We start from the raw sequence: 21,571 nt of genomic DNA, 5'->3' as shown, positions 1-21,571 counted from the left end.
CATCACGGGACGACTTACAATGACCAATTAACCTACCAATCGGTATCCCTTTGGTCTGTGTGAGAAAACCAGAGCACATGGACTAAACCCACATAGTTACGGGGAGAACATACAAACTCCTTACAGACAGCAGCCGGAAAGTCAGCATCTTCTTTTGGGGCCTTGGCTACTGACTGGGAAATGGAGACTATCACACCAGTAAATAGGGATGCTCTCTTGGGGTTATTGAAACAAATAATATTATCTGGTAAATGCTTACTGTTGACGATAGGCATTCTGACGTTCAATTCAAAAGTCTTTAGATGAAATTTGGGGTCCTTATCATATGACAGGCATAACTGATTCTTCATTGCATTTATCAAGGTACATTTTATTTTGTTTGTAGTCCCTAACTTACTGTAGGAAAATCCATGCCATTAATTAGCAAGAGATTCTACAGCTGCTGGGGATCCAGAGTAACGCACACAAAATGCTGGAGGAACTCCAGCAGGTCAGGCAGCATCTTTGGAGAGGAATAAAGAGCTGACATTTCAGGCCACACTGGAAAGGAAGGGTAAAGAAGCCAGAATAAGAAGGTAGGGAGAGGGGAAGGAGTACAAGCTAGAAAGTGATGGGTGAAGGGGAAATTAGGAGGGTGGATGAACTGTGAAGCTGAGAGTGGAAAAGGTAAAAGGTCAAGGCTGTGGGAGAAGGAATCTGATGGGAGAGGAGAGTGGACCGTGGAAGAAAGGGAACAAAGAGGGAGGTGTTAGGCAGATGAGGAGCAGAGAAGGGATAAGAGGGGAGCTAGAATGGGGAATGGGAAAAGAGGAATGGGGTGGGGAGAAATTACAGTCAGGTTGGAGGCTACCCAAACGGAATATGAGTTGGTGTTTTTCCTCCAACTCAGAGTGTCTTCATTGTGGCAATGGAGGAGGTAATGAACTGACCTGTTGGAACAGGAATGGGCAGTTGAATTAAAATAATTCTTGTTGGCAATGGGGTGAAGATGTTCAACAAAACAGTCCCCCAGTCTACATCAGGTCTCACAGATGTGAAGAAGACCACATTGGGAGCACCAGATACAGTAGATACAGACTCTCAGGTGAAGTATTACCTCACCTGAAAGGACTGTTTTGGGTCCTGACTGGAGGTGAGGGAGGAGGTGAATGAGCAGGTGTTCTAAGTTTATTGAAGGTTTCTTATTCTATGGTATCCGTGTTATTTTACATGATCCCTCTGCAGAGGGCAGTATTTGCTTGATTTTTCTAATCGTTTTTCTCTTGTTGAATTTTATTGTCTTAAGCCATTCTGAATAAAAACATCAAAATGTATATTTTAAATGTTTATATAATAGAAAATGCACATTTCAATTGAAATATTCTTCATATAAATCCAAATTTCCCTTTTTTTTCCTGTGCTTTTCTATGCTGAGGACAGTTGCCTGCAATTTGTCATGAAACTTGTAAAAAGTACTAAGAACAATTTTCTGATAGGCTGAAGTGTGAATTGCAGTATAAAGACAACAGTTTTAAGGAAGAAAGTGATTCCATATTGATGGCCCATGGGCCTATCATCTCTGAATGGCAATAGTCAATGCCAAATAATGGAATATAATGAGTAATAGAATTTGGAATGACTATGTGGCAAATTTTGTTTGTCACAACCTGTTTCTGCTCAGGTGTTTATGGATCAACTACATTCCACCAATTTGCCTACAAGACTAGGTCTGGAAACATTGCATTTTGCAGGGATAGATCTCCCAGGTTTTTTGTTGCGCATTATCCCAGACCATTTGCTTCCTCTAGGTGTAATACGAAGGACTTTTTTTTTGTAGACTATTGTATTCGCAGACCTAACCTCCTCGTGTCTCTAAACTGTTCTCCATGTGCATATAGGAAATAGGTGTGCTGGTGCCCTAAATATTCATCAGTGGCTCAGTCAGTAAAATTGGCCAGTTGCCATCCATCATTCCCTCATCATGTCCACAACAAATACACTCCCTTCCCTCCCAACAAAAAACATTAGCGTTGTAAACATGGTGTTGGCAAATTAAATGCAAGCTACTGTTGCAGTTTGATGAAGTCTTTGAATTCCAATGTTTTACCAATATGCCAATGACACTTTGTTCTTGTAAAAGAAAACTAACCACAATAGCTGTAGCACATGGTTGTGAAGTGAATTCCAAGCTTGCATGAACAGACATTACTTAAAATATGAACTCAACTGATCCAAGTCCTTTCTGATTCAAATTTCTGAGAGCAGTAAAGGCCAACAACGTCTGATTTTGGAATTTCCAATAGGATTTGTCATTTCTGCCGTCACTTCAGGCAATAATCAGTTTTTTTTTTCCTGTGTGGACACAGTTTCTGTCAATATACCTGTAGCAGGTAACCTTCTTCCCTACACCTCAAATAAATTTTCCTTTTGGATATTATCTGTTACTGACTGATCTGTAATTTATCATTATTTTGATAACAACAAGTATGTGGGGCAGAAATACTATTGATTATTTAGGAACAGTTCTACAGAGTTCCCATTACTCTACGGAGAAAGCGGTTTGGTTTGTACTTTCACTATTGCCGGGGAATGCCTTTAAAATAAGGATATTTTTGTAACCACTCTCCTATCAGGCAAAAGCAGAATCTGATGTTTAAAACCGACAAGCTTCCTTAAGTTTGTTAGAGCTGGAAGTGGTAGTGGGGACAAGCTCCCACTACCTATGAAATTATCTCAATAGCATGCGACTCAAATAACCTTTGATAACCAAGTCCAGATCCTGGCCTTCACGTGTGGCTTAGCTGCTAATCCCAGTGGAACCGTTTCTACTGACAGGAGAAGGGGCAAAGGTAGGCTACTGGTGCCTTAAAACCAGTCACATTGGGCAGATGGAACTCGTTAGCTGTGGTTGCAGCTTACCTTGGAGAAGGAAAACTCTGATCATAAACCTCAACTGCCTTGCGGCCATACCCACTCGTGGGGAAGACATCAAGAGTAAACGCCAAAGGAAAAACTGGAGCTGGAGTCCCTAAAGTCATAGTCATAGTCATACTTTATTGTATGGGGAAGTTTTCTTTTACAAGAATATTGGTAAAACATTGGAATTCAAAGACTTCATCAAACTGCAACAGTAGCTTGCATTTAATTTGCCATACTTTATCCCGGGGGAAATTGGTTTTCGTTGTTGCACCATAAATAATAAATAGTAATAGAGCCATAAATAGTTAAATGGTAGTATGTAAATTATGCCAGTAAATTATGAAATAAGTCTAGGACCAGCCTATTGGCTCAGGGTGTCTGATCCTCCAAGGGAGGAGTTGTAAAGTTTGATGGCCACAGGTAGGAATGACTTCCTATGACGCTCAGTGTTGCATCTCAGTGGAATGAGTCTCTGGCTGAATGTACTCCTTGTGCCCACCCAGTACATTATGTAGTGGATGGGAGACATTATCCAAGATGGCATGCAACTTAGACTGCATCCTCTTTTCAGACACCACCATCAGAGAGTCCAGTTCCATCCCCACAACATCACTGGCGTTATGGATGAGTTTGTTGGTTCTGTTGGTGTCTGCTACCCTCAGCCTGCTGCCCCAGCACACAACAGCAAACATGATGGCACTGGCCACCACAGACTCGTAGAACATCCTCAGCATCGTCCGGCAGATGTTAAAGGACCTCAGTCTCCTCAGGAAATAGAGACGGCTCTGACCCTTCTTGTAGACAGCCTCTGTGTTCTTTGACCAGTCCAGTTTATTGTCAATTCGTATCCCCAGGTATTTGTAATCCTCCACCAAGTCCACACTGACCCACTGGATGGAAACAGGGGTCACCAGTACCTTAGCTCTCCTCAGATCTACCACCAGCTCCTTAGTCTTTTTCACATTAAGCTGCAGATAATTCTGCTCACACGATGTGACAAAGTTTCCTACCGTAGCCCTGTACTCAGCCTCATCTCCCTTGCTGATGCATCCAGCTATGGCAGAGTCATCCAAAAACTTCTGAAGATGACAAGACTCTGTGCAGTAGTTGAAGTCCGAGGTGTAAATGGTGAAGAGAAAGGGAGACAAGACAGTCCCCTGTGGAGCCCCAGTGCTGCTGATCACTCTGTCAGACACACAGTGTTGCAAGCACATGTACTGTGGTCTGCCAGTCAGGTAATTAAGAATCCATGATACCAGGGAAGCAACCACATGCATTGCTGTCAGCTTCTCCCCCAGCAGAGCAGGGCGGATGGTGTTGACGCACTGGAGAAGTCAAAAAGCATGGCCCTCACAGTGCTCGCTGGCTTGTCAAGGTGGGCGTAGGCAGTCCTACGTTGAGTTCAATGCTGCGACACTGCTGGTGCCAAACTGTATCAGTCTCAGCTGCTTGTTTGGGTTCATCAGAAGTGTGGAGAGGGGGAGCTTGCTATATGGACAACAACTTGCTCTCCATATTATACTGCACTGGCTTGCATATCTAGACAGCTATGACGTAACATCCCTGGTCAACCCAGACCAAGGAAGGCCTCATTATCATCATCTCATCATTAAATTCTTTTTACTTAAATCTTGAGCACCTCGAGGAGAAAAAAACAGTGAACTAGACATTGATGAAATACTTTGTGTGTACTTTCTGGCCCACTGAAGATATAATGCAGATGTTATTTGAAACATGGGATGAAATTTTATTTGGCTTCTATATGAGAATTATGGAAATGCTCATATATGGATTAAACTATTAGTGATTTGTTTTTGGAGAGCAAAGTTCTTTCTTTTGTTGATTTATTTTATTGTGTATAAACATTCAAGTAAGTTACATTCATTGGCTAACATCCTGCAACAATTCAATTAGATCAATTTCATCTGCTGCTAGATTCATGACTCAGTTATCAATGCCTCTTTTGGTATGAAACTTATAAAAATGTAGTAAATTGCTTGTTACAACTATAAAGCTTCATAGATTCATAGCTTCCAGAGATGTATAGCAACACACACAAAATGCTGGAGGAACTCAGTGGGTCAGGCAGCATCGATGGTCCCAGTCCTGATGAAGTATCACAGCCCTAAATGGTGACGGTTTATTTCCCTCCTTAGATGCTGCTTAGACCTAGAGTTTCTCTAGCATTTTGTGTGTGTTGCTCCAGATTTCTGGCATCTGCAGTTTATCTGGTGCTTCCAGAGATATGTACTATTCTTTAAAATTGTCTTGACAGTATTTGCTCCCTTCACATATAGGATAAAAGTATTTGGATTTCCCTAAAAACATACTATGAATCAGAATATATTTTATGCTCTAATTGTTTGGGTTATCTTCGATGTGATTAAAATTACTCCTGATGTCTAACTCTTTTGCTAATAATGCTAAACAGCACAGTGCATTATCAGTTCCTATATGACTTTAAAATTGAATTGTGATCTCTGCAGCACAAACATCAGAGGTAGACTTCCTCTATTATCATCACCGGTTGCATTTATTTTTATTGATGATCAGGCCTGCAGATTCTTGGTCATGTCTCCATCTCTCCTTTTTTAGGAGAGTGAGGGAAGGAGTGTGTGTGTGTGTGTAGATGGCAGATGGGGTACGAGGGGGAGGTGGGGCATTAGCTGAAACATCGACTGTACCTCTTCCTAGAGATGCTGCCTGGCCTGCTGCGTTCACCAGCAACTTTGATGTGTGTTGCTTGAATTTCCAGCATCTGCAGAATTCCTCGTGTTTGAGAGGCTATTAGTCTTATCTTTGCATGAATGGAGGTGCGAACTGTTGTGGAGACACATTGTAGGTAGCAGATAGGTGGTGTTGTATCCCACCCCCTCTGTTTAGGGATGAGTTTTCCAGTTTGACAAAGATGCCTTCTTTAACCCCTCTTTCAAACCGCTTGTCCTCTCTGTCCAAAATTTGCATATTGTTATTATCAAAGGAGTGTCCCTTGCCTTTTAGGTGTAGATACACAGCCGAGTTGACCTGAAGTATTAGCCCTCCTATGTTGGGCTATCCGTTTGTGAACTGGTCATTTTGTCTCAGAGCAATATTGTATATGCTATCCAATTGCAATGCGAACTGCACAGATCTCTGAACAGAAGGTATGGCGAAACTTCTTCTAGAAAACACAGCAAGTCCAGTTGCCTTAATTTACTACTGCTTAATATGCAATGGCCTGGATGACTGAGAACCTTCGCATGTTGATAGCTTACTTTCTGAGGAGGCTTCATTGACAATTAACAACATCTCTTATGGTTGATTGTAAATTGTAGTAATAAGATTTGTGAGAGTTTTATTCTCCTTCAAAATGTATCTGCATAGGCAAGATGATTTTGCCCCTGTATAAGGTAACAAATCTACTGGGAATTTTAACCAAAAGAGTTTGACTTCTCCAGGAATGATTTTTCCATGACATACTAAGGTTGCAAAGGGGCTGAATGCAGGCTATTTGAATGGTTGTTTATGCACTCAGTGTCCACTTTATTAGGTAGATTGTACACCTGCTCATTAATGCAAATACCTACACTCACAACATGCTGGAGGAACTCAGCAGGTCGGGCAGCATCCGTGGAAACAATGAGTCAACGTTTTGGGCCGGAACCCTTCGTCAGGACTGTAGGGGGAAGGGGCAGAGGCCCTATAAAGAAGGTGGGGGGAGGGTGGGAAGGAGAAGGCTGGTAGATGCCAGGTGAAAAACCAGTAAGGGGAAAGATAAAGGGGTGGGGGAAGGGAGGCAGGGAGGTGATAGGCAGGAAAGGTGAAGAAGGAATAGGGGAAAACACCTTGGGTAGTAGAAGGAGGTGGAACCATGAGGGAGGTGATAGGCAGCTGGGGGAGGGGCAGAGTGACCTAGGGATAGGGATAGGGGAAGGGAGGGGGAGGGAATTACCGGAAGTTGGAGAATTCTATGTTCATACCAAGGGGCTGGAGACTACCTAGACGGTATATGAGGTGTTGCTCCTCCAACCTGAATTTAGCCTAATCATACCAGCCTTCTCCTTTCCACCCTCCCCCCACCTTCTTTATAGGGCCTCTGCCCCTTCCCCCTACAGTCCTGACAAGGGGTTCCGGCCCGAAACGTCGACCGATCTTTTCCACAGATGCTGCCTGACCTGCTGAGTTCCTCCAGCGTGTTGTGAGTGTTGCTTTGACCCCAGCATCTGCAGATTATTTTGTGAATGCAAATACCTAATCAGCCAATCATGTGGAGGCAACTCAATGCGTAAAAGCATGCAGACATGGTCAAGAGGTTCAGTTGTTCGGATCAAACATCAAAATGAGGAAGAAATGTGATCTGAGTGACTTTGACTGTGGAATGATTGTTGATGCCATACTGGCTGATCTCCTGGGATTTTCACACATAACAGTTTTAGTGTTTACAGAGAATGGTGAGAAAAAACAAAAGAAAAATCCAATGAGCGGCAGTTCTGTGGGCAAAAACACCTGGTTAAAGAGAGAGATCAGAGACAATGGCCAGGCTGGTTCAAGCTGGCCGAAAGGCAACAGAAAATAAAGTAACCACGTATTGTTTATTGAAAAAGGCTCAAACTATTTATGATATCTATATATCACAATTGATATGTATACATCTGCTAGTCAATTAAAATCAGGAATCGCAATAGCCTAGTGGTTGTGATTATGGGAATAGCATTTCTTAATTCACAGTGAATCATAATAAATTGTTCGATGCATCTGTTATGTTATTGATAATTACCCTGGATTATTGAAAATACTCAACCAGTTCCCTTATCCTTCAGGAAAGGGTGCTCACCATCTCATCCCAATCTTGTTTGTGCAGTTTTATACCATGACTGCCTGTAAATGTGTTCAGGACAACCAGGTTTGCACAGTCACTACTGCTTTGCCAATGTTACCAACATTTCACAAGCATGTTCAAAACAAAAAAGGTTCCTAGTTTACAGCAGATTACATTAAATATTTTATTAATTTTTTACAAGAAGCGCATTTTTAATGGAGTTATGTACTGCCTTTCCAGAAAATGGATCATTTGCTGAGAGGATTTCAGAAAACTGCAGACCAATATCTTTGGGCCTTAAACTATTTCTTATGGATGGAGAAGAAATCTATGCCAATTCTCAGTCATTTAAATATATGGAGTTTAAGGTAAGTCAAGACGTTAAGTTATTGATGCTTAAATTATAGATGATGGAATTCTGGGGTTTCATAAAGCAGGAACATTGCTCAATTCTTTGAATAAGAAAAGTGTTGTATTTGTATAAAAAATGTAAGCCATTTGCACAGTCATTATCTCAGTCTTATTTTGCTTGTATCTGTAAAGTCAGTGTTGGATGTGTTCTTTCTATTTTCCAGCCTTTAGAACCATGTGTTTTTCATTCTCAGGTTCAGAAATGTAAGAACAAACCATATATTTTAAATTTACAAGCTGCAAAAGTTTGACTAGATCTTGAATATGATACCTTTGGCTTCCGTAACTGATATTTTTCATTGCTGTAAATTAAAATAATTAAGTATCTCTAATTGCTTATGTTAAATTGATGTTTTTACTTTTTTGAAAGTACTGTTGTATTTGACACTGACAATTGCTGATGATTAGATTTCAAAATATTTTTTTAAAACTCACTTTTTGATCAGTGGCATGAACAGGAAATTAAATCCAACCATTTTTGGGGAACTAGAGGGTACAATTTGACAACCATATGGAACGTCTTTTAATACCAATATGGTTGCAAAGTGGTTTAGAAGACCTGGAAAGCATTACGAGACAGCTGGAGACATACAGTGTCTGTAAAAAGTACTCATCCCCCTTGGAAGTTTTCTTGTTTCATTGATTTACAATATTGAATCATAATGGATTTAATTTGGCTTTTTTTGATACTGATCAACAGAAAAAGGCTCGTCCGTGTCAAAGTGAAAACAGATCTCTACAAAGTGATCTAAATTAAATACAAATATACAACAAATTAATTGATTGAATAAGTATTCACCCCCTTTTTTAGTAAATGCACCTTTGGCAGCAATTACAGCCTTGAGTCTGTGTGGATAGGTCTCTATCAGCTTTGCACATCTGGACACTGCAGTTTCTCCCCATCCAACAATTGAGCAGAGTCAATTGTTGGAGACTTCCTGCAGTCCCAGCGTCAACTCCAACAACCACTGTGGAGGAGGCCCAAGAAAATGAGTTTGCTTCATAGCCACAAACCTCAGCTGCCAAGCAGACTCCCCCCTGCCCCCTTTTGAGGAAAGATGTTTTATTCCACGAGATTAGGAAATCCTCCACGATCTAGTGATTCTTGAAAGGTCATTATTAATGCCTCCACATTCTCTTCAGCCACCTCTTTGTACCCTGGGATCTAGTCCATCTGGTCCAGGTGACTTATCTACATTCAGACCTTTCAGCTTTGCAAGCACCTTCTGCTTAGTTACAGCAACTACATTCAGCTCTGCCCCTGACACTCTCAAATTGCTGGCATACTGCTGGTGTCTTCCACAGTGAAAAATGAAGCAAAATACTTAGTCATTCGCCATTTCTTTGTTCCCCGCCCCCCATTTCTACCTCTCCAGTGTCATCTTCCAGCGGACCAATATCTTACCTCTCTTTTACTCTTTATATATAGTGCCTGTAAAAAGTACCACAGGCACTATATATAAAGAGTTTTCATGTTTTATTGTTTTACAATGTTGAATCACAATGGATTAAAATTTTTTTTGACACAATCAACAGAAAAAGAGACTCTCATGTTAAAGTGAAAACAGATCTCTAATATAAAACACAAAATAATTGATTGCATAAGTACTCACTCCCTTCAAATCAGTATTTAGTAGATGCATATTTGGCAGCAATTACAGCCTTGAGTCTGTGTGGATAGGCTTCTATCAGCTTTTTCCCCATTTTTCTTTACAAAATCGCTCAAGCTCTGTCAGATTGCATGGGGATCATGAATGAACAGCCCTTTTCAAATCCAGCCACAAATTCTCAATTGCATTAAGGTCTGGACTCTGAGTTGGCCACTCCAGGACATTAACTTCGTTGTTTTTAGCTTTAGCTTAATGCTTGGGATCATTGTCTTTCTGGAAAACAAATCTTCTCCCAAGTCGCAGTTCTCCTGCGGACTGTATTAGGTTTTCCTCCATGATTTCCCTATATTTTGCTGAATTCATTCTACCATCCACTTTCAAAAGTCTTCCAGGGCCTACTGCAGTGAAGCATCCCCACAGCATGATGCAGCCACCACCATGCTTCATGGTAGGGATGCTGTGTTTTTAATGATGTGCAGTGTTTGGCTTATGCCAAACACAGCATTTAGTCTGATGGCCAGGAAGTTCAATTTTGGTTTCATCAGAGCATAGAACCTTCTTCCAGCTAACTTCAGAGTCTCCCTCATGCATTCTGGCAAACTCTAGCATTTGAGTTTTTTTTTCAACAGTGGCTTTCTCTTTGCCACTCTCCCATTAAGCTGAGACTGGTATAAAGTACCCAGCTAACAGTTGTTGTGTGCACAGTCACTCCCATCTCAGCCACTGAAGCTTGTAACTCCTCCAGAGTAGTGGCCTTCCTCTATGGTCCCCTTCTTGCAAGGTCACTCAGTTTTTGAGGACAGCCTGCTCTGGGCCAATTTATAGCCGAGCCATTTTTTTTCATTTCTTGATAATTGACTTAACAATACTCCAAGGGATATTCAGTGACTTGGAAACTTTCTTGTATCCATCTCTTGACTTGTGCTTTTCAATAAGCTTTTTGTGGATTTGCTTGGAGTGTTCTTTTGTCTTCATGGTGTCGTTTTTGCCAGGGCACTTTACTCACCAGCAGTTGGACCTTCCGGATACAGGTGCATTTTTACTACAATCTATTGAAACATCTTGACTGCACATGGTGATTACCATTTAAATAGTTACGTGAATTCTAAAACCAATTTGCTGCACCAGTGATGATTTGGTGTGTCATATTAAAGAGGGTGATACTTATACAATCAATTATTTTGTGATTTATATTTGTAATTAATTTAAATCACTTTGTAGAGATTTAATTTCACGTTGACGCGGAAGAGTCTTTTTCTGTTGATCAGTGTCAAAAAAGCCAAATTAAATCCGCTGTTGTAAAACAATAAAACATGAAAGCTTCCGGGGGGGAGGGAATGAATGCTTTTTATTCGCACCAATCATGACCATTCAAAGGGGAATTAGACAAGTACTTAGGGAAAAATAAATCATTATAGAATCATAGAGTTGTGTTGATGGCAAGAGACCCTTTGACCTAATAAGCTTTGACTCCTTGACCATCATGCACCCAACTAAATTAATCCCATTTTCTTTTCCCCACATTCCATCAGATCCCTTCATATTCTGTCACTTATCTATACACTTGGGCCAGCTTACAGTGGCCAATTAAACTTCAATTCTGCAAAATTTGGCATATGAGAGGAAACCAGAGCACCCACATAATGCCCTTGTAGTCACAGGCAGAACATTAAGACTCCATACATAGAACATAAGGATTGAATCCAATTGATGGGGGCTATGGGGTAGCAGCTCTACTCGGGTAATGGGAACATGGTGAGAGCAGTAAGTCCACTTGCTTTGTGGTTGCTGAGAAGTACTCAGAAAAATGAGCTGTTTTGTTTGATGTATCTTGAATCTTTTTGCTGATTCACTACTACATGGTAGATCTGATCCAATAGTCAGCAATGGAGTTTGGACACTCTAAAACAAAGAACCGAGGATGTAGAACCAAAGTGGCAGTATTAAACATACAGAAATGAAAGATGGATTTTGTAATGATTGTCAGTTGATGTCCTATGGTTCAAAGACTGATTTGTTTTTTATTCCTGTCTATACTGAATTTTCACTTGACTGTTGAATGAAGAAACTGATTGTAGTTAATCAGCTGTCTTATTAATTTTGTGCTTGTGCTCACGGTGATAATTCACTCCAGTTAATGTTTCAAATGCTGCAAAGATAACAGATTCATTATAAGTATCCAAAATTAACTGTCCAAATTCCTGGCAGAGCTGAGGAATTTAGCTCTTGAAACTCGTCAGATAGCTTTGTGGTCAGAGAATAAAATATCTATTGCATAATTTATGTATCTTATGGAACTTGGCATGCATGGCTGGACGTGAAAGTAGAAAATAATAGATTACAACATGTATTGTGACAGAATGGCCACGTTGGGTTTGTTAGGCAGGTGTGTTGCTTGTACAGAGGTTGAGAACATGGGTCATAACAGTTCCAAAGCTGGCATCTACATGATTCTGTGAGAATTGATTACCCATTTAGCAGAACATTGCTGCTATTTGTTTTGTTAGTATAGAATTGACTTTATTTCTTACTTCCTTCACATAAATGAGTAAAAATCTTTGTTATGTCTCCATCTAAATATGCAATATGCAATCTTAGTAATTTATAATAATTTATAATAAATAGAACAGTCAATGTAAGATAGAATACACTCAAATCAGTTTGAATTAATCAGTCTGATGGCCTGGTGGAAGAAGCCGTCCTGAAGCCTATTGATCCTGTCTTTTATGTTGTGGTACCGCTTCCCAGATGGTAATAGCTGGAATAGATTGTGGTTGGGGTGACTTGGGTTCTCAATGATCCTACGGGCACTTTTTACACACCTGTCTTTGTAAATGTCCTGAATCATGGGAAGGTCACAACTGCAGATGCGCTGGGCTGTCCACACCACTCTCTGCAGAGTCCTGTGATTAAGGGAGGTACAGTTCCCATACCAGGCAGTGATGCAGCCAGTCAGGGTGCTCTTAATTGTGCCCCTGTAGAAAGTTCTTGGGAATTGGGGGCCCATACCAAACTTCTTCAACCATGTATAGACCACGTGAGGTCCTCAGTGATGTGAATGCCGAGGCACTTGAAGTTGTTTACCCTCTCAACCCCAGATCCATTGGTCAATAAGGGTTAGCCAATCTCCATTCCCCCTGTAATCCACAACCAGCTCCTTTGTTTTTTCGACATTGAGGGAGAGGTTGTTTTCTTCACACCACTGTCAGAGAGTTGATTTCTTTCTTGTAGGCCACCTCGTTATTGTTTGAGATAAAGCCAATCAATGTAGTGTCATTGACAAATTTAATAAGCAGATTAGAGCTGCAGGTAGCGACACAGTCATGGGTATACAGGGAGTAAAAGTGGGGGGGGACTTAGTACACAGCCCTGAGGGGCTCCTGTATTGAGAGTCAGAGAGGTGGAGGTGAGGGAGCCCACTCTTACCACCTGCCAGCAATCTGACAGGAAGTCCAAGATCCAGCTGCACAAGGCAGGGTGAAGGCTGAGGTCTCTGAGCTTCTTGTCGAGCCTGAGCCTGAATGCTGAACTGTAGTCAAAGAACAGCATAAGTGAACTTCTTCTCTAGATGTGTAAGGATGGTATATAGGGCAGTGGCTATTGCGTCGTCTGTCGATCGGTTGTGTTGGTAGGCGGTCTAGTTTGGGTGGTAGCAAGCTGCAGAGGTAATCCTTGAGCAGCCTGTCAAAGCGTTTGCTTATTATTGAGGTGAGTGCTACAGGATGCCAGTCATTCAGGCATGTTACCTTGGTCCTTTTTGGTACAGGGACTGTGATGGATAATTTGAAGCAGGGGGGCTCTCTACACTGGGAGAGGGAGAGATTAAAAACATCAGTAAGCCCACCTGCCAGCCCTTACTCCCAGCCCATGTTAAAAGAACCCATGCACAGGCAACGTGCACTTCAGCAAATCAAATTTGGGACCTGGTACACTAGGATGCAGTAGGGAACAAACTGATCCTCTGGGTGATTTCAGAGTCAGGGTGGGGATAAAACAAACGTATATCTCTTACGGAGTACCTACAAAGAAGGAGTAAAAAAGGCACACTGCAACAGGATTGTCTTCCTGAGTAAATTTTTGGAGCAAGATCATCCCAAAATGAACATGTTTCATCTGAGGGACAAGAACACCACCAACTGGCTACAGTTCCAGTTCAAGCGCTGGAACCAAGTAGATTGTCTGAGCAATGCACCAGAAAGTGTTCCATATCACCCAGGCTCAAACTGGCTATTTCAAATTGGCAGTGCCAGTAGAATGATTGTGGTAAGATCAATCAACTTCAGAGTTCTCAAGGACAAACAAATATTAGCTCTTCTTGAATAAAGTCCACTGACAAACTGACTCTTGGCCAATGACAGTCAAAGAATACCCAGAACGTGACTGGCTGCATGAAATCCAACAAAATTAACATCTATGAAGGAACTCTTGGCTGCTGTATCAAGGTGTCGGTGTGAAGCGTAGATGGAACGCATTCCTGAAATGGAAGGTGAACCATGCTTCAAAGGAGAAGAAGTGGCTCTGCAGGCGCCTGAAGATAAGGGTCCAGCAGAAAACCTGCTACCTAAAGAACAACTGCTGATCAGAGAGAACAGAGGCTCCGCAACTCACTGGCAGTCTTGACATGTTTGGGTTCTTCAACACGTTCCAAACATACAGTATATGATGAACTCTGTTAAGGAGGGGAGGCAGGCAAGCATCAACTGGGAATCTGTCTTTGACATAAGCACCACCACCACCCACCCTGACACTAAACCATATTGACTATTTAGCTTGGCTTTGATGTTATTGCCAATTGACAGGAAGTAGAACAGACCACATTCAAACAAGGTGTAAAACAACAACAGTCTTGGAAGCTGACTGTAGCCCTGCTGAAGTTCTAAAATTGGGCTGTTCAGTCATGAATTCGGTCTCATAGTGTATGTCTGGGGTGTGGACAATATTGCAGAGGATCTCAAGGAAAGGAGAAAAGTGTGAAAGCTGTAGAGTTATCTGCAGCATGGAAAGTAAATGCCAGTGCCCCCATCTCCTCAAAGGCTAAAAGGGCTACTTACCAAATTGCAGTGCAGATGCTGAACATCCAGATGCAAGTGGATATGATCTCCAAGGGAAAGGCAAGGAGCAACACCAACCATTGCACATGATCATTTTTTGAGCTGGTACCATCTTTAACTCCATGTATAATGTTTGCCTCCACTATTCTCAAATTTGTCTACCCAGAAGAACACTTCTCCTTGTTATGTCTTCTTCATGGCAGTATGCAAGCCGTGATCATAATTACACAGCCAATCTCCTTGAAGACTGGTGTCAGTAGAGGGATAAGTGAACCAACATCAGTGTCCTCTTCCAGGCTGTCAGCCGAAACATTGAGCCTCTCTTTGCAGTTAGTCATTCCATTGGGCAGACCAGGTATTCACAAGCCCAACCACCAGACTTCTGAAACAGGCACTGTATTCTATCCTGAGAAGCATTACCTAGTGGAAAAGATTCAGGGATGCATTTTAAACCATAGAACCATAGAAACTACAGCACAGAAACAGGCCTTTTGGCCCTTCTTGGCTGTGCTGAACCATTTTACTACCTAGTCCCACTGACCTGCACCTGGACCATATCCTTCCATACACCTTTCATCCATGTACCTGTCCAATTTTTTTCTTAAATGTTAAAAGTGAGCCCGCATTTACCACTTCGTCTGGCAGCTCATTCCACACTCCCACCACTCTTTGTGTGAAGAAGCCCCCCCAATGTTGCCTTTAAACGTTTCCCCTCCACCCTTAACACATGTCCTCTGGTTTTTTTCTCCCCTAGCCACATGGGAAAAAGCCTGCTTGCATTTACTCTATCTATGCGCATCATAATTTTATATACCTCTATCAAACCTCCCCACATTCTTCTACGCTCCAGGGAATAAAGTCCTAACCTATTCAACCTTTCTCTGTAACTGAGTTTCTCAAGTCCCGGCAACATTCTCGTAAAGCTTCTCTGCACTCTTTCAACCTTATTAATATCCTTCCTGTAATTTGGTGACCAAAACTGAACACAATACTCCAGATTCTGCCTCACCAATGTCTTATACAACCTCTCCATAACATTCCAAATCTTATACTCAATACTTTGATTTACAAAGGCCAATGTACCAAAAGCTCTCTTTACGACGCTATATACCTGTGACGCCACCTTTAGGGAATTTTGTATCTGTATTCCCAGATCCCTCTGTTCTACTGCACTCCTCAGTGCCCTACCATTTACCTTGTATGTTCTACTTTAGTTTGTCCTTCCAAAGTGCAATACCTCACACTTGTTTGTATTAAACTCCATCCGCCATTTTTCAACCCATTTTTCCACCTGGTCCAAATCCCCCTGCAAGCTTTGAAAACCTTCCTCACTGTCCACTACACCTCCAATCTTTGTATCATCAGCAAATTTGCTGATCCAACTTACCACATTACCATCCAGCTCATTGATATAGATGACAAATAACAATGGACCCAGTACTGATCCCTGTGGCACACCACAGGCCTCCACTCAGAGAAGCAATTCTCTACTACCACTCTCTGGCTTCTTCCATTGAGCCATTGTCTAATCCAATTTACCACCTCTCCATGTATACCTAGCAACTGAATTTTCCTAACTAATCTCCCATGCGGGACCTTGTCAAAGGCCTTACTGAAGTCCATGTAGACAACATCCACTGCCTTCCCTCCATCCACTTCCCTGGTAACTTCCTCGAAAAACTCTAATAGATTTGTTAAACATGACCTACCACGCACAAAGCCATGTTGTCTCTCCCTAATAAGTCCCTGTCCATCCAAATACTTGTAGATCCTATCTCTTAGTACTCCTTCCAATAATTTACCTACTACCGACATCAAACTTACCGGCCTATAATTTCCTGGATTACTTTTAGAGCCTTTTTTAAACAACAGAACAACACGAGCTATCCTCCAATCCTCCAGTACCTCAACCGTAGATACCGACATTTTAAATATATTTGCCAGGGCCCCTGCAATTTCAACACTAGTCTTCTTCAAGATCCGAGGGAATACCCTGTCAGTCCTGGAGATTTATCTACTCTGATTTGCCTCAAGATACTAAGCACCTCCTCCTCTTCAACCTGTATAGGTTCTATGACCTCACTTGTTTGCCTTATTTCCATTGACTCCATGCCAGTTTGCTTAGTAAATACAGACGCAAAAAAAACATTTAGGATCTCCCCCATTTCTTTTGGTTCCGTACATAGATGACCACTCTGATATTCAAGAGGATCAATTTTATCCCTTATTATCCTTTTGCTCTTAATATACCTGTAGAAGCTCTTTGGATTATCCTTCACCTTGACTGCCAAAGCAGCCTCATGTCTTCCTTTAGCCCTGCTGATTTCTTTCTTAAGTATTTTTTTGCACTTATTATACTCCTCAAGCACCTTATTTGCTCCGTTTCCTATAAATGTCATACAACTCTCTCTTCTTCTTTATCAGAGTTCCAATATCCCTTGAGAACCAAGGTTCCTTATTCTTATTCACTTTGCCTTTAATCCTGACAGGAACATACAAACTCTGCACTCTCAAAATTTCTGCTTTGAATGCCTCCCACTTACCACTCACATCCTTGCCAGAGAACAACCTGTCCCAATCCACGCTTTTTAGATCCTTTCTCATTTCTTCAAATTTGGCCTTTTTCCAGTTTAGAACCTCAACCCAAGGACCAGATCTATCTTTATCCAAGATCAAGTTGAAACTAATGGTGTTATGATCACTGGAACCAAGGTGTTCCCCTACATACACTTCCGTCACCTGTCCTAACTCATTTCCTAATAGGAGATCTAATATTGCATCCTCTCTAGTTGGTACCTCTACATCTTGATTTAGAAAACTTTCCTGAACACGTTTTACAAACTCTATCCCATCTAGACCTTTAATAGTATCTGAGTCCCAATGAATATGTGGAAAATTAAAATCCCCTACTATCACAACTTTATGTTTCCTGCAGTTGTCTGCTATCTCACTGCAGATTTGCTCCTCCAATTCTCGCTGACTATTGGATGGTCTATAATACAACCCATTAATGTGGTCATACCTTTCCTGTTTCTCAGCTCCACCCATATGGCCTCAGTAGACAAACCACTTTTGAAAAACTACCAGACCTTCACTAACACCCGGGAATTTCTAGTTCATGGTCATTCAGTGGGATAGGAGCATCTAAGATGAAAATGAGAATTTGATCTATGGTTAGGAGCAGTCAAAAGCAGAGGAGAAGCAAACCATACTTGAACACAGAAAACTGTCTCAAAAATGTAGATAACGGAATTGAATATGCACATTTTTAAACAATTCCTACACATGAAGAGTATTTTTTTCTCTGTTACAGAATTTAGTTTTTGATTATGTCAGCAGAGCTCATCAACATTTTTGGAAGTTTGTCTGCCTTGCTCCAGATACTTTGCATTGTTACTGTTTTAACACTGCGCTTCTGATTCTGGAATTTTAAAAAATGAAAGTTGACTTAAATGGGATATCAACTGCCCCAAGAACAGTCAGAAGTCTGCCAATATTGTAAAAGGACCAGGCTTTATTTCTATTCACAGGATTGCTTTCTTATTTTTGCATAATCCCTCTTTTGCAAATATTTTGGCCCTATGTCTATTTCAATGGTTTCAAAGGGACATTTAATGTCAGAGAAATGTATACAATATACATCCTGAAATTCTTTTTCTTCGCAACCATCCACAAAAACAGAGGAGTGCCCCAAAGAATGAATGACAGTTAAATGTTAGAATCGCATAGCCCCCCCAGCTCCCCCCACCCACGCATAAGCAGCAGCAAAGCAACATTCCCTCCTCCCCCACCAGCAAAGAAAGCATCAGTGCCCTCCACCGAGTACTCAAGTGTGCAGCAAAGAATCAATAAAGACACAGACTTGCAGTACTCTAAAGAATACTCGTTCACCCAGTAATTTGACATACCACAGGCTCTCTCTCTCCCTAATAAGGGAAAAAGAAGTGTCTCCATTTCACTGTGAGAGGGGAGACATAACAAGCAACTTGCTGATTTATGATGTTAAAAGTCTGTTGCGTCACTTTTTTCCGAGCTCTGTGCCCAAAGAACTCTGGTCTCTGGGTACACAGCCAGCAGCCAGCTTGCTGCTTCTGATCTTCCGTGTACTCCCACGACACACCAGGCTGCAGCACCAACCTAGAGTCCTAATTTAATGGTGTTATTTACATAAAAACAAAAAATTCCTTCTGCATAATGTATGAATGGAAGATCTCGTCAATTTTTCATCAACTGCTGTGATGTCCATTGTGACCAGTCTGGGATTGTTCTAACATTTTGTATAGTTTACCACTTCAGCAGTTACCAGGGTTATCTTCTTACTCATCATAAATTTGGCAGGTGCAATGTTTTATGATCTTATGCTCAAGTCTGCACCTTGGAATTTCCTCAATTAATCAGGAACCTCTCAGATTTGCCCAACCATATAGTTGTGTAAACACCTGCTATCCTTATGAAAATCTATATATTGCCATCCCATCCTCTTCACCATTAAAAGAAATTTGTGCTCCGTGGCTTCTTAATCTCTTAATGAAGTACTACACTGATTGATACGAGTAAAGCAGAATATAGTACAGAATTTTTTTCTGTACTCCTTCAAGCTTATTGATATCTTTCCTGTAGGTAGGTGAACAGAACTGCACATATTCAATCTTGCCTATGTCTTGTACAACTTTGGCACAACATCACAACTTCTGTTATCAGTGCCTCCCGTTCACTACACCCCCAATTTTGGTGTAACCCACAAATTTGCTGATCCAGTTTACCATATTATCATCCAAGTCATTAATATAGATGATAAACAATAATGAACACAGCACTGACACCTGCAGCACATCTAGTCACAGGCCTCCAGTTAGAACAACAACTATCTATTACCATGCTGTTTTCTTCCACTAAGCCAATGCTGAATTCAATTTACTACTTCAGCCTGAATACCAAGTGACTCAAATATCTTTTTAAATGTTGTAATTGTATCTATCCCTACCACTTGCTCTGTCTCCTTGTTCCAGATAACCATCATGCTCTGTATGGAATAAATTTTACTCCTTGGCCCAATCACCTTAAACCGATGTTCTCTGGTTATAGATTACCTTGCTCTGAGGAAAAAGACCTTGACTATTTATGTGATCAATAACTCTCACAGTTTTAAAAATTTCTATAAGGTCACCTCTTCAGCCTCCCACATTCCAATGAAAATATACCCAGCCAATCCAATTTCTCCTTAGAAGTAAGGATTTTCCATTCCAGCTAGCATCTTGATGAATCTCTTCTGCATTCTCACTCCCTACAACATTCTTTGTATAGTCCAATAATTACTTGCATTCTTAGACTATACGAAGAATGTTATAGGGAGAGAGAATTGTACACAGTACTCCAACTACAATCTAACCAATATTTTTACAGCTGCAAGATGACATCCTAACTCTTACACTCAATGACTTTGTCCTGTAAATACTAAATGCCACCTTCGCTGCCTTATCTTCTTGTGTCACCGCTTTCAGGGTAACTGTCAACTTGTACCCCAAAGTCTCTCCATATGTGAACACTCCTAAGATTCATGCCATTTACTCTGTTTGTCCTGCCAGAGTTTGGTCTCTAAAAATACACTACCTTACTCTTAAGTTACATCTGCTGCTGCTGTGCCCAGCTTTCCAACTGATTTATGTCCTTGACTCTCCATTACTTCATAAAATTATGTCATCTGCAAACTTGCTAATCAGACCATCTACATATCTAAGTTTTCAAAAAAAAAATGCCGATCTACCATTACCCTCTGTCTCCTGTCAGCACGTCACTTTTGGATCCATTTTGGCAACATGCTGCACATCCCTTGTTCCTTAATTTCCTGGACCAGATTAGAATGCAGGACTTTGTCCATGTTAGCAACATCTACCGTGCTGCCTTCATCAATATTCTTGGTTATCTCTTCAAACAGAAACCCTATTAGATTTGTAAGATGTGATCTTCACTGCACAAAATTGATATGCATTGTTAAGAGCAGTTGAGATAAAATTCTTGGCCTTTGTGTTTTCGTGGAGCCTGCACATAACAAAGCTATTGCTCACACTGCTGCACTGAATCAAAATAAATTTGCATTTATAGTTCCTTGCATTTTTTTTTAACTTTTATTGTATCTTGAATGTTGGACATTCAGATGTTTTGTTATAAAATAACTTTACTGATTTCAAATAAATTAAACTCCACAATGCTATTATTTATTGTTCATTGAAATAATAGTCTTCTGTAATTTCTGTTTCTGTTGACATTGCCCAGTGACTCAGCTTCCCTGGCAAACATTCAGTTCTAAAATGGTGATATCACCAATGCTTTATCTTTTTCTGTTTAATTTTTCACCACTGTCAACATATAAAACTGTTTTTGTAGAATGTAGTGTCTTTTTTTTTGTAGTAAACAACAAATAATCATTTTTAGAATCAAGTATACAGAATGATGAAACCTATTGAGACAGAATCTGTGGAGTGTCAGGCCTTGCTGTTTTAATGGAAGAAGTCTGACTATAAGTCTGTGAATTCCATGCAAATGTAATCGAACATGGATATCCAGAAGTTGCTGTGAGTAATTACTTGTGCCTCCACAGAGTAATGCTTCCTCTGGTACCAGAAGAGTTGTTGATAGCTTCATTTAGTTGGGAGCTATATTGATAATGGCATGCCATGTTGATCTCATTTTTTTAAAATTGTGCTACTTGTTGCTTATCAGACTTGCTGCAAAACTGAGAAAATATGTGTGGAGTACAATTCCCTCAGAACATTAAACTTTACTTCAAAATGCCCTGTTTCTCT

The 21,571-nt window shown here is 40.9% G+C and overlaps 1 protein-coding gene across 2 annotated transcripts in view; it reads left to right on the top strand.

The window, feature by feature from the left end:
• The window catches only part of fmn1 (formin 1), a 386,619-nt gene that overhangs the window by 28,138 nt on the left and 336,910 nt on the right, over nucleotides 1-21,571 (top strand). For both annotated transcript variants that reach the window (XM_063050990.1, XM_063051000.1), the window contains exon 2: nucleotides 7,937-8,064. In XM_063050990.1, the coding sequence (XP_062907060.1) occupies nucleotides 7,937-8,064 (128 nt within the window). The remainder of the gene's footprint in view (nucleotides 1-7,936; nucleotides 8,065-21,571) is intronic.

This window comes from Mobula hypostoma, chromosome 1, assembly GCF_963921235.1.
Source record: "Mobula hypostoma chromosome 1, sMobHyp1.1, whole genome shotgun sequence".
In the NCBI taxonomy this organism is placed as follows: Eukaryota; Metazoa; Chordata; class Chondrichthyes; order Myliobatiformes; family Myliobatidae; genus Mobula; species Mobula hypostoma.
Note: the sequence above shows the minus strand (reverse complement) of the source record. Positions and strands in the feature narration are given on the sequence as shown.